General features: G+C 42.9%; 1 protein-coding gene across 1 annotated transcript in view; it reads right to left on the reverse strand.

Annotated features, from left to right (window-relative positions):
• Nucleotides 1-14,332, reverse strand: part of Pdcd1lg2 (programmed cell death 1 ligand 2) — a 45,485-nt gene that overhangs the window by 6,060 nt on the left and 25,093 nt on the right. The window contains exon 4 of the mRNA XM_028764066.1: nucleotides 11,139-11,274. Coding sequence (XP_028619899.1) covers nucleotides 11,139-11,274 — 136 coding nt within the window. The remainder of the gene's footprint in view (nucleotides 1-11,138; nucleotides 11,275-14,332) is intronic.

The following is a 14,332-nucleotide window of genomic DNA, read 5'->3' on the forward strand; positions in this document are numbered from 1 at the left end:
CTTCCCACTGGTCAGCTTTGAGTGTATTTCTAACTTTATGAGTACAGAGTTTCCTATGAAATATCAGCTAGAGGAGGGTAGGCAAACAGAGAGAGCCTGAAATGGATGCCATCTTCGCTCTCCAACAAAGACATGGAATGAAGCAGAGTTGGAAGAGCAAGCTTTGTAGAAATGCTTCCAAATAAGAAGATTCTGTGTACATTGATCCTATGTAATACTAAATTATTCAGCACAACTGTGAATACAGTCGCCCGTCTGTATCTGTGTTCTAAACTCACTGAGTTGACCAACTATGGGTTGAAAATACTTGAGAAAAACAAAACAAAACAAAAAACAAAACAAAACAAATTGTGCTCACACTAAATGCTTGTGGATAATTTTCCTTTTTCTGTTTTATTTTATTTTTTTTTTAGTATTAAAAGTGAATTTTAATATTTTACCAGTAAAGCAATGTTATGTCCAGGTCTCGGGATCTCCAAGAGATCTCAAAGAATTGCCATATCTGCTGTAGAGAAACATAAGAGCTCTTCATTTTAAACCCAGATTTGGACTGCAAATTGCACAAAGCAAAGTTGCAGCCCCATGTCTAGGAGTATAGGGAATACATACAAGCAGGTTACATAGGGGGAGGGAAGTGGTGGGTAAGGGAAGCTATAATGATTTTACAAACCAGTCGCAGCTGCCTGGGAACATTTAATTGGCATGATTTTTTTCTAAGGATGTATGGTTTTTGCTTTTTCTAAGGCCATAAGCCACCTGTGTTGGGGAGTGTTTGGCCCTCTAGCAGAGAGGCAGCATGGAGACTGAAGGCTGCGCTGCATTTGTGTATCTATTCTCAGGCTGATACCATCTTTGGGAGTGCTATTGGACTGAGGATTTGTAGGTCTTTGGCGCCTGCTGCATCTTTGTCTTTTGAAGCCGGTGCTAGCCACTCTTCAGCAATAGCTTTATAATGAACATTTTCTGGGCAAAAGCTATTCTCAGATACAGGTGTGTGCTGGCTGGTTTTATGTCATCTTGACACACAAACTACAGTTATCTCTGGAAGGAAGGAATCTTAATTGGGAAAACATGCTGGATAGTTTATGTCAACTTGACAAAAGCTAAAATCAGCTGAGAGGAGGGAACCATGATTAAAAAAATGCTAACATAAGATTGGGTTGTAGGCAAGTCAATAAGGCATTTAGTTTAAAATTTTTTAAAGATTTATTTATTTATTTATTTATTTATTTATATTATGTTTGTGAGTACACTTACACTTTCTTCAGACATACCAGAAGAGGGCATCAGATCCTATTACAGATGGTTTAAGCCACCACGTGGTTGCTGGGAATTGGACTCAGGACCTCTGGAAAAGCAGTCATCTCTTCAGCCCAGTAAGTCATTTTCTTAATTAGTCATTGATGGAGAAAGGCCCAACCCATTGTGGGTGTTGCTATCCCCAGGCCAGTGCCCCTTGGTTCTATAAAAAAGGAGGCTGAGCAAACCATGAGGAACAGGCCAGTGAGCAACACCCCTCCATGGCTTCTGCATCAGCTTCTGCTTCCAGGTTCCTGCTCTGTATCAGTTCCTGTCTTGGCTTCCTCTGACGATGAACAGTAATATGGAAGTGTATAGCTGTATAAACCCTTTCCTCCCCAACTTGCTTTTTGGTCATGGGGTTTTATTGAGGCAATAGTAATCCTAACGATGACAAGATAAAAAGTCAACAGTGCACTGTTAAAGTCATACTTCAAACCACCAACACCACATTGTTCTATCTCCCTCCTGTTCACAGATGTGAATGCTATATCCTTTCATCTGGCGACAAGTACCACAGAGTACCCTGGCAGCTAGTTTCACATGACAATCTATCCAGAGTCTCAAACAGAACCAGAGATGGGGTTACTGAGCTGCGCAAGGAGAAAGCATGTCATGTGTATCCACCCAGGCACAGCCATGCTGTGCGCTTTTCAAAATGCCCTTCAGGGAAAGCATCTATACAGAATATGGAGCTGGGACCTTCACTGGGTTGGTAGATCTTCATGATAGGACATTGCTAAAATGATGTAGGACAAAATATACTTAAACTGAGTGCTTTAAAATATGAAATAACAATATATATAATATATATTTTATTTCATATATATATATATATATATATATAATGTAAGAAATAAAAATATCTGTCAGAAAAGTAAGACTGGGTTTCCCAGCGCCTTTCATGGTTGAAGGCTTAGAATTAGATGCCTTAAGCTCCCCTCAGAAGTACAGGTCATGGACAGAAACAATCGTATCTATCCAGATTAGGTTGAGTGGTTCTGAGGAAGTCCCTGGAGTCCCTAGAACCTGACCTACTTCCTACCTATCATGTATATCAGATATTTACATTACGATTCATAACAGGAACAAGATTACAGTCATGAAGTATCAATGAAAATAATTAATGGTTGGGGTTCAGCACAATGTGAGGAACTGTATTCCAGGGTCTCAGCATTAGGAAGGTTGGGTACCACTGCTCTAGACTCACCTTCCTTATCATTCCATTACTATGACTTTCTCCATGAGTAGAAAGATCAGCTTGAGGTAAGCTTAGCTGGCAATAAATAACCCAGAGCAGTCATTTAAAAGACATCTGCACAGACTTTTTGCTGCTATTTGAAAGAGAAATGTCCCTTACAGGCTCCCGTGTTTGAACACTTGGTCTCCAGCTGCTGCTGTTTGGGAGGTTATGAAACCTTTATGAGGTGGGAGTTCACTGAAGGAAGTAGGTCACTGGGGTTTGGCCCTGAGGTTAATAGCTTGTCCCTACTTCTTGTTTCTCAGGTGCTTCTGGCCTTACGGAGATGTGAACAAGCAGTTGTCACACAGGTTCACACTGCCGTGTTTCCCTCTCCAGGACGGACTATGGCCCCTCAAACCATGATCTAAGCTGCTTCTTGTCTGGTGTTTGGGGAACTGTGTTGAGAAAAGCGACCAATACATTCTTCTTTTCTGTCATTGCTCAATAAGCAATGCAATGTCACCACTACTTACAAAGAAAGCTTCTGTACTGTAGTAGATATTTTCAGTAATCAGAATGATTTCTAGCCCATGTTGCAGATGCATATAGGTTATCTGCAAACATTGGGCCATTTTACCTAAGGAATACAAGGACTCTTTCATCTAAGTGAGACTAGAAGCAATTCCCACGGATATTGGGAGAGAATTGAATTTATCAACTCAAGCTGAGATAGTGAAGGAGGTGAGAAAAAAATGCAAACTGCTCACTCAGAGTTCTGCTCACTTCTCTGTTGTGGTGGGGGAATTCATTGTCTATAAAACAAAACTCCCACAAGTGTCTAGCTTCAGAATTGCTCTTCCCTTTTCACTTAAAACATATTAATTGAACATTTCATACATGCATACAATAGATAGACCCGGGTGATCCTATGTGACCTTGACCCCCAAGATATCCCTAATTGGTGAATAAAGATGCTGGCAGCCAATAGCTGGAGAGAGGAGACATAGGTGGGGTATAGGGTTCCCAGGCTTGGGTCAGAGGAGAACCATGAGGTAGGAAGAGAAGAAGCTGGAGAGAGGAGAAGCCGCCATGGCATAGATTCCTCTTCTTATACCCCATCCACCCAAGAATCACCCCTATACCTCCAAATCCTCCCACCTCCGTGTCTTTGGGTGCTTCCCATTTACTCACTGATATGGAGCCATCCACTAGAGCATGGCCAACATACCAGGGGCCATACCCTTAAAGAAAACTAATTATCCCTCTCTCAGAAGATATCAACTGTCAGTAACTTCTCAGCTGAGTATGGGGCTCACGAGCCCCTCCCAGATCCATGCTGGAATGTTGTGAAGGCAACATCTAGTTTGGTCTTGCACAAGTCTCCATAGCTGCTGTAAACTTATGAGTGCAGTGTTCCCATTAATGTCCAGAAAATGCTATTCTAGTCCTATCCTTCCCAATCTCTGGCTTTTACAATCGGTTTCTTCTTCGTTGATGGTCCCTGTACTGGCTGGCTTTATGTCAACTTGACACAAGTAGAGTCATCACAGTGGAAGCCTCAATGGAGAAAAATGCCTCTGTAATGTTAAGGTTTGGTCTTTTGCTATGCTACATACTGGTTATTCCCAGAGACCACATGTAGACCCAGGTGATCCTATGGGACCTTGACCCCCAAATTATCCCTAATGGGTGAATAAAGATGCTGACAGCCAGTACCTGGGCAGAAGAGACATAGGTGGGGTACAGGGTTCCCAGGCTTGGGTCAGAAAAGAACCATGAGGTGGAAAGAGAAGAAGCTGGAGACAGGAGAAGCAGCCATGGCATAAGAATGTTAAAATAATGGCCATGTGGGTTGGCTAATTGGAGTCAAGAGCAGCCCAGATGAAACATGGCAAATTATTTAATGGGATTGATGGCTGGGAAATAGATATAATAGCATAGAGGGCAGATATCTGTCCAGCTCTTGTGCTGATTAAGACTTATTGTAAATATAAAGGTTATAAGTGTCTTTTATCTGGGAACTAAATGGTCAGAGGTGGGATAGAAAACCTGGATTGAGATTAAATATTTTCTACAACACTATGAGATCCAGTTGTAGGGCATTTTCTTAACTAGTAATCCATGGGGAAGAGCCCAGCCCATTATAGGTGGTGTCACCTGTGGGCTGGTGGGTCCTGGGTTCTATAAGAAAGCAGGCTGAACAGTCATGTAGAGCAAGCCAATAAGCAGCATTCCTCCACGACCTCTGCATCAGCTCCTGCCTCCAGGTTCCTGCTTGAGTTCCTGTCCTGGCTTTTTTTTTTCTTTTTTCTTTCTTTCTTTCTTTTTCTTTCTTTTTTTTTTTTTTTTGGTGAAGAATAGCAATGTGGAAGTGTAAGCCAAATAAACCCTTTCATTTCCAACTTTGGTGTTTTGTTGCAGCAAGTGATAGCCTAAGACAGTCAGTCTGTAAAACTGAAGAGGTAAGGGTGAAGGGTGGGATATAGATGTCTTATTTGTGGCTGAGCTCGCCACCGACAAATATTCTCTGAACTTCGAGCAATTATTAGTTTCTTTGCTAACTATGGTCCACTGCATAAAGAAACTTCATGATGAGGTCTGGGAGCTGCAATGATCTATGAATACAGAGATAGAAGTTTTAGAGAACAGATTGATATTATTGTCCCTTTAGCAAAATCATTGCAGTAGGCTCACCACCAGGACCTATGAACCCTTCAATCATGGATTCTTGGTCACAGATACAATACCAACCAAGTAGCTCCTCCTATGGAGTTGGCCTTAAATTCAATCAAATTATGATCAATTACACCTGTGACATTATTGAAACTGTACCCATGGGTATATACTGCCACGTCGGGCATTATTGCGGCTCACAGAGCTCTCAGCCGGGTAAGGTGTTGATGGCTCACCCCACCCCTAGCAGCTTGCCTTGTAGCTGTGATGCTATGAGAAGTGGGCAGCAGGGAAGAAGCTTCCTGCTTGGTGTCACTTAGTATTTCTGTGTCCGGTACCTACCTTAAGAAGGACTTACCATCAAGTTCTGGGGGGCAACCAAGAGCAATGGCAATAGCTTGTATTGTTTGGGGAGTCTCCAGGACACCCCATGACAAACAAGTGGAGGGGAGTCAACCTGCACCTTTCCTAGGCTTTTTGTTTTTGTTATGAGTTCTGGGAGAAACAGCATCAGTATCCCCTACGTAGAGTAACTCTAAAGGGTTGATTGCCTAATCTACGCTAAGGTGTAAAAGACCGATGTCAGAGTTGCTAAGAGAACGAAAGCTTACTTTGCTTGATGAGCTGCTGTTACCATCAGGTGTTTCTAGTTTGTTTCTTCCTTACCCTCTAGTAGCACTTGTTACTTCCTGTCAGATTCTTTTCCAGGACCTGGCACTCAGATGTCCTGCACTGTTAAACTGCCTATCAGATTCTCTTCCAGGACCTGCACTGCTCGGCTATCTCCACTGCTCCTAACTATCAGGTTTTGGTTTGTTGTTGTTGTTGTTGTTTTTACCAGCTCCATCATAACCATCCTGACATGAGCTTGGGCTTCAAGAGTCAAAGGTCAATCCAGAGCCATAACTACTATGGTCTCCTTCAAGAAGATTTGCATTTAAAAGGAACCCAATGGTCAACTCAGAGGAACTTTTCTGGAATGTCTCATTTTTTTCAGTGGTAGCCTCTGGTACTGGTCAGGGTTACTGTCCTCCACCAGCTTTAGACAGCCAGAACACAATGTCTTTGGCTTTTGGTTTAGAGTCTTATAAAGTTCCGACTCAGTCTTCTAAGGCAGCACCAATGTGGTGCTGTCCCTGGGCTGGATAGTGTTGGCTGAAAAACTACAGTTACCAGCTCATGATCAGATGAGGATTAATATTTGAGTCTAAAAACTTAGAGAATTTATAAAAATTATTTTATTATTTTGGCTTTTTCCCCTGTTATTGAAATGTGCTGTATTTGTTGTATGTTATAAAATTGTGGGAGAAGATTGAGAAGATTACTCAATCAAACAGCTGCTGATGAGAACCTGTTTGATCCCCAGCATCTGTGTAAAAAGCTGGGGGCAGTAGGCTTGGGGGCTCAGTGGACCGCCTCAGATCATAATGGGAGACTTTGTGTGGAGAAGACAAGCCATATGGCTCCTGAGGAATAGCATCTGAAGTTGATATCTGTATTCGACACACAGGCATAGCCATATACCTTGGTCACACATGAACATAGATGTACATGCACATGCATACACACACATGCACACATTCATGCACACATGCGCCCCTACACATCCTCACACACACATACACATACAACCCCCCTGCACATACACATAGAATAAAATAAAATATGAATAAAAGTTGGGACTACTATGTTCTTGTGTTTTTCCATTACATACAGACCTCTCAGTTACTATGTAGCCCCAGCTAATCTCAAACTAGAAATTCTCCTGCTTCAGCCTCCCGAGCCTGGTACAGGCATGTATCACTATACTTGGCTTCCTATTGCAGTTCTTTTTTTTTTTTTTTTTTCGAGACAGGGTTTCTCTGTGTAGCCCTGGCTGTCTTGGAACCTCACTCTATAGATCAAGCTGGCCTCGAACTCAGAAATCCACCTGCCTCTGCCTCCCAAGTGCCGGGATTAAAGGTATGCAACACCACTGCCTGTCCTATTGCAGTTTTTAAGAACTCATTTATAGTGTATATTACAAAAGTATCAACAACACACATGTAATACACACACACAGACATGTACACACAAACCCGGTTCTTGACCAGAGTATGGGGAACATGGTTCTTAAGATTTAAGGACGTCTTCCAACCTTTTCCCACTTTCAATTTTCTTTTTATCCAAGAAATTTTTATGCAATTTTGAGTGTGTATGTGTGTGTGTGAGTGTGTGTGTGACAGGGAGTGTGTGTGTGACAGGGCATGTGTATGTAACACTGTGTGTGTGACTGTATATGGGGAGGATGTGTGTGTGACAGGGTGTATGTGAGTGTGTGTGTAACAGTGTAAGTGTGCATGGCAGGGTGTGTGTATGTGTGTGTAACTGTGTGTGTGTGACAGGGTGTATGTATGTGTATGTAACTCTGTGTGTGTGTGTGTGTGAGACAGAGTGTGTGTATGTGTATGTAACTGTGTGTGTGACTGTGTGTGTGTGACTGTGTGTATATGTGTGTGTGACAGTGTGTGACTGTGTGTGTGTGAGAGACAGGATGTGTGCGACAGGATATGACAGTGTGTGTGACTGTATGTTGGGGAGGATGTGTGTGTGAGAGTATGTAATAGCTACAGAAATTAAGCATTTACTGGTACTAAATAATAAACTTATTTAAAAGCAATTCTTTGTGCATATATGTTACCATTTGTTAAAGATAAAAGAAAAATTTTATACTAGTGAGTTAGCTGTATTTAAAATATCAAATTTATGGTGAATGGTGGAGAGCACCATTCACATAAATATACAGCACAAATTAGCAGAAGTATATTTAGGGGTACTTAAGAAATTGTTGGAAATTCTGTCCTAACAGCAACCCAAAATTCATTGATAACTTTTTAATGAAACTCAAACTAGCAATAAAATCAGCCTTAAAAATAAGATTTCTAATGCAACTAAATATAGTTATATGAATTTGATACATGCAGAGGAAAGGTGGTAGAAAAATATTAAAAGTGTTTTTGCGTAGGTATGTAGTGGCTCACACCTTTAATCCCAGCACTTATGAGGCAGTCTGGCAGATCACTGTGAGATCCAGGTTGGCCAGGTTTACATAGTGAGTCCCAAGACAGCTAGAACTATGTAATGAGACCTTGCCTTGAAAAAAATATTGTAATTGAAACAGTATATTTCAATGAGACAATAAGACTTTGTATGTACAATAAAAACACTGCAAATAGTAACACACAATAGTCTCAACTTGGACCCAAGGTGTTTCGGCAGCATCCCTGGCGTTGACTGTATAAGAGCATGCACAGTGTGAAGTGACTGTGCTGCTCGTCCAGAGCCATGTTTTAATGAAGTCACGTGATAACATGGGTGAGAACTGACAAAAACACCTTGGATTTGTTATACATGTATGTTGGAATTGTATTGGTCACTGCATGTTCAGATGCCATTTGCCAACTTTTTTTTTTTTTTAATCTCCATTCATTTAAGCCACCCTTAGTTTAATAAGTTCTGCAGATCTAGACTCTGTGGCAGGCAACTGCTGTGGGACTCTGATTTGGCTTCGTGATTGGCCCAGCATGTGAATGAGAACTCATTTAATTCTTTGGGTTACGACTTCTTCTTCCCTCGTGTGGAGAATACTATTCAGATTGCTAGTTTTAATTAAGCTGTTTTGTCATAAAAGGGGTCACACATTTTAGAGTTAAACAGTCTGTGCTGTGTGACTTTGGGAGGTCACATGGGTTTTCAGAACCTCAGTTCCTTCGTGGACAAAATAAAGGCACTGTTCTCTGCCTTGGGCAAAGCTCATGATTTAGAAGGAATTGAGAGGGAATTCATCACAGTGTTGTGCAATAGGATTTCCAGCAGTGATGTTGGCTTATGTGTACAATATTGTAGCCTTTAGATACAGTGCTTTAAATATGGCTACTAAAGCCTAAACTCAAATGGCCAAAGCAGGTCTGTCATGCTCACCTACAGATAGCAGACTCTATACCTACAAGTTTAATGAGCATTGCAGAAACCCATAACAGACCAAAATCCAAGAGTAAGCACTGCCTTAGATGGGATATCTATTTTACTCCCTCCGACACTCAGGGAATACCATTGAAGAGGGGGAAGAAGTTATATAGAGGCAGAGGGTAGGGGGAGGGTCAACAAAAAGACCGACATAGCCAGTACACTCAGGAACCCAACATAGCTTGGATATTTGCTCATATATGCACAAGATTGGTCCTGCCAGCATTTCATTGTGGATGAATACTTCCTTCTGAGGGACTATTGGGAAGTAATAGTTGCTGTGGAAAGAGGTGTCATTTTCTTCAGTGGTGTAACTACCAGTCAGTTGACCTTTAATAAGTAACCTACACTCACGCTCCAGCAGACAATTCCAGCTAAGCTCAGTGAGTCCTACCCACACAAAGAAGAAGTGAAAACAGAGAGGGGAAAGAAAACGTCAGTAGGGACGGAAAGGGTGTAAGAGTGGAGAAGGGGATGGATTGTCTAAGGTTCATGATATGTTCATATCTATGCACGTATGAAATTTTGTCAGGGACGAAAAAAAGTAGAAAAAAATTACAATTTTATTAGGCATACACCAGATAGCATTTTAGATATTGTACATATATCTATTGATGAAAGAAACATGGCTTCCATATACTTAAGCCTAGCTGCTAAAGCAGAACTAGAATTTACCAACTTCTCTGGAACATATTGTATCACTCTGGATCCTTTAACTATTGAATGACTCTTTGAGAGTAATAGTTAAGACATTTTTTATGGACTGGCAATGGCTGCCCTCCTAGTACTTAGCAGGCATCAGAAATTGTGATTCTCAGATGAGTAAATCTGTACAGGAGGCTTCTGGAAAGACAGGGACGAAGACTTCTCTATCTTTACTGCAGTCTCAGGACAACAATGGCCCAAGGAATTGTAGAAGAGAGAAGTTAAGACTCCTGTCCCAGGTTCCTCATGAGGGTCTAGTGTAGAAGGGGCAAATGGTGCAGCTATTGAGAAGGCAGGAAGCCCCTCCTTCCTCGTCAGCCATGAAGGTTTAATGTGGTCTGTATGGGGATCTGCTCTAGCAAGGAGACCTTTGCACAGGGGCTATTAATGCCTGGACGACATAGAGATTCTACATGGCAGGACTAGAGAACTCTACACCACAGTGCTAGTAGATTAGTTATGACATTCTCACATGCTGCTTGTCACTGGTCCCAGTGCAAGACGTATATGGCTGAAGAGGCAGGTGGGACTTCCTGTCCATCACGGTTGTATACATTCAACCCCTTACTCACTTGGCCTTTAGCATTGGCTCAAGTAGGGCCCTTTGGTGGACTAACTTAGCTCCCAGGGAGGCTAGAAGAGGGCCTTAGATACCCTGGAGCTGGAGTTACAGGTGCTTGCGAGCTGCATGATACGGATGCTGGGAATTGAACTCAAGTCCTCTGTAAGATAGCTCTCTTAACTACAGAGTCATTTCTTCAGCCTAATCATGATGGCTTTTCGCACACACATACACTTCAATCATTGTATCTCTGTTTCCCTGTGTGGGTACCCTGTCCCTGTATTTATTTTTTAAGTCTAGAATCTATATCAAAAGAAATATAATCTCTGTCTGCACCATCTGAGTCAGGCTTAAAATGATGACCTCTGGCCTCACTCCTTCATTTTTCTTTAAGGCTAAATGGTGCTCTGTTATGAACACATATAACTTCTTTTCCCCATTGATCGGAACCTGGTTGATTCCATAACTTGGCTACTGTGAAGCTTGGAGGGCAAGCCAAACTCCTCCAGCTCAGAAACAAACATCCCCTTAAAAAACAAAAACCAAACCAAAACAACCCAAAACTTCAGTGTGGATTCCACTCACTGAAGACTGGACCATGTTCTTCTTGGGGTAGAAAGTCCCGAGGGTAGTCTCAAAGTCCTTCTAGGCTTGAAGCACATCACTGAAGACTGGCAGGCCACAGGCTCATGCAACTTGTAAGTCACTCACCTTTTTCTAGAATACAGCTTTCCCCAGAGCCTCTTTCTCTGGACTATCACTATGGCTAGGAAGACCAAAACAATGGTGCAGGCTGGGATGAAAATATGAAGTGGCCACGTTCTGGGGACTTTGTGTTCCATCCAACCTGGGAGAATGAGAGAACCAGAATCTCATCACAGGGTGGCTCCCAGACAGACTGAGGTGGCTTCCTGAGTGGTTTCTACCCCATGGCGATGAGGTTACACCTTCACTCCAGATCTCTCCCAAGTAGAAGCTCTTTTCCTTTCACCTCCACCCAGCCTCTCCTTTGATCTCTATTTTCACACAGGAAAGAAGCAAGGCTGAGAAATGTCCCCAAAGTTAGACAGTAGGTGATTCAGCTGAGATACGGACCAGACTGTGTGCGCCTTTTGTGGCTTTGTCGTTCCATCCACCCACCTATTTGTCATCTTTCTTTCTGCTTTTTCCTTCCTCCCACCTCTCTGTCACTATCTCTACCTCCATCTCCTTTTTCTTCACCTCCTCGATTTTCTCATTCAAGTAGAAAAGTCCCTTAGCCCGAAAATGTATTTTCTCCCTCACTGATAAAAACACGAGTCTAGACTCTGCACTGTTAGTTATTCAATTTTAGACACCAGACAGATCCTTTGGAAAAAGCAGAACAACCCAGGTAGGGGTGACATGTTAAATCCAGCCATTGGGGTCTTGGTATGAATGACTGCAAGTAACCCCTTATCTTGTCTGGACTAACCAAGGTGCTGCCACTGACACATCTATTTAGTGAGGAAGTGAGGAGAAGAGTAATTTAGAGGCTGGGGGACACCTTTGCAGAGCATTGGGTCCTTCAGGCTTGCCAGAAAGAGTGAAGAGAGGGCTACAGGGATGTTCAAAACATGGCAAAGAATAGGCACACAAGTTACCCTATGCCTATTTCTAAGACTGGAACTTTGCCTCCTAGAGTAATGGATGTAGGCTAAACCTAACTGCTATATCAGAAAAGTCGTACAAAACTATTCAGGAAGTGGGGTTTGATCTGCAGGCTGCTCTGCTCCTGACCTTCCCTCTACAGTACATGGAACTATGGAATAGTCTGGCTAAGAAAGGATTAGATACCATATAATCCTGAGTCACTTTAGAGCCAAGGAAGTCTCAGGGATGCTAATCTGTCTACGGTCATTGTTTCCAAGGAAGTAACACAGCCAGGATTTTAGACCCAGATCTTTCTGACCCAAAGCTCAAGCCCCATAGGTATCATCTTTACCCAAGAGCACGTGAACACTAGAACCAAAAAGATAAAGGCCTGCTTGGTAGATGTAGGGGGAGGTGCTGATTCCATGACTGGTTCTTGATTGTGTCAATAAAGAAGGCGGAAGCTAATTGCTGGGTAAAGGTGGGACTTCTTGGTCCCAAGAGGGGGAGGGGGAAGGGGAAGGGGAGGAGGGAGAGGAGGAATAGGAGGAGGAAGAAGAGGAGGAGGAGGGGAAAGAGGAGGAGGGGGAGGAGGAGAAGACATGAGGAAAGAGAAAGGAGTTTGCAGCCATACACAATTGTGCTATCTGACAAGTTCTAAATTAATAAAGCTGTCTAAGTGTTTTTGTTCCTCGGAGCAAAGCTGGGCAGAGATAGAGGCAGGGGTGGTAGCTGGTGGCTAGCTGGGAGGGGCTGGGAGCACGATCACAGCTCCTGAGGAAGGCACCAGTTGGCCATTGGCAAGCTAAGCCAGGAGGAAAGGGCTTTCCCAGGAGTGGGGTGGGCGGCAGCTGATCTCCAAGGTAAGTCAGGGATCACAGGCCTCCACCTGGGCAAGGAGATAATGTATTTTAAAGTACATGCAACAGGTAGAGGCATGTTGCAAAACCCTAACTGATCACACTGCTTCTTTCCTACTAAATGCAGGTTGCAGGTCGTGCTATGAGCCAGGCCCCTGCCTCAGCATCTTTGGGAACCCTTGTTCTATCCAGGTATGGTCATAGATCCATTCACGTATGTAATTTCTGCTCATCCCTGAAGACTTAAGTTTCCTTAGACTTTATTTGGAGGATGAAGTTAGTAGCTAAGCCACCACTAAGCCTGGTATGAGGCCCAGCGTGACTGCATGAGAGGCGAAAGTCGAAGTTCCTAGGCTGAACTGACTATCTAGTCTACCTGGAGGATCAGTAGTTACCATGTGGCAACCTGCTGGCTATTAATTTACCTACTCCCTCCTTCCCAGGGCTAGGTTACTAGCTAGGCATATAGCCCTCAGAGGCTGCTTTTCGAGACCCCCCCCCCCCAGTCAGCCCTTAGATGTAGCCTGTAGTATAAACTAAGTTCAGACCCAGAGTGGGCTCTATAGATGTTGACTTTAGAACATCAAAGGTCTCTCCTACCACTCTTTCCTCTCTGAAGGCAGGGATATAGATTTGGCCATGACCCTGATTTGACAATTCAACAGGGTCAATATCCTGGAGAAGGGCAGAGTAACAAGATGGAAATAACCTGGGTCATTGAATGACTTATGGAAGGTAGTCATTTAGCTGCTTGGAGCACTTTCTAAGTCCTATGCAAAGGGAAATACACTGTTGCATTGAGTCGTTGCATGTTTGAGGATCTTCATTATGGCAGCATGGCCTACATATTCTTATATATTATTTTAGGAGAACTGCATTCTCTTTAACAACGATAAGATACGCGATGGGAAAAATATCCATCCTATCTTACCACAGTCCTGTGCACTCAGAAAGAAGCCAGGAGTCTTGCTGGAGGTGACAAAGTGGTTGCCCCCCTCTTTAGTATCGCATTTCCTTTACTTATACAGTAACTTTTTAAACTAAATGATGATACAGTAAATGTATCATCGTTTACTGTAACTGTATACCTGAGAGCCCGAGTTCCCGGAAGACTCTGTAGGATGTTCAAGTTCTAAAGCCAAGAGGCGGCAGAGCATTTGAAGTTGAAGTCTAGTTTCAGAGTCCACATTCTTTTCTGCTCCTCAGCTTCAGAGGTCCCAGGAGGGTTTCACTTTTGTCAGTTCTACCAGGTATTTTACAGTTACTCCCATGGTCTAGCCCAGTTACATGCCAATGAAAATGTAGCCACTGGCTGAGGACAGCCTTGTTTCTGAAGGAAAATGACCTGATGACTCCCTACCTGCTGGCCAAAATTTAGTATGTTCACCCTTCTGTTCTAGAGTGTCAGGCATCCTCCACCTTCTGTTCTAGAGT

This window comes from Grammomys surdaster, unplaced genomic scaffold, assembly GCF_004785775.1.
Source record: "Grammomys surdaster isolate TR1022 unplaced genomic scaffold, NIH_TR_1.0 141, whole genome shotgun sequence".
Taxonomy (NCBI): Eukaryota; Metazoa; Chordata; class Mammalia; order Rodentia; family Muridae; genus Grammomys; species Grammomys surdaster.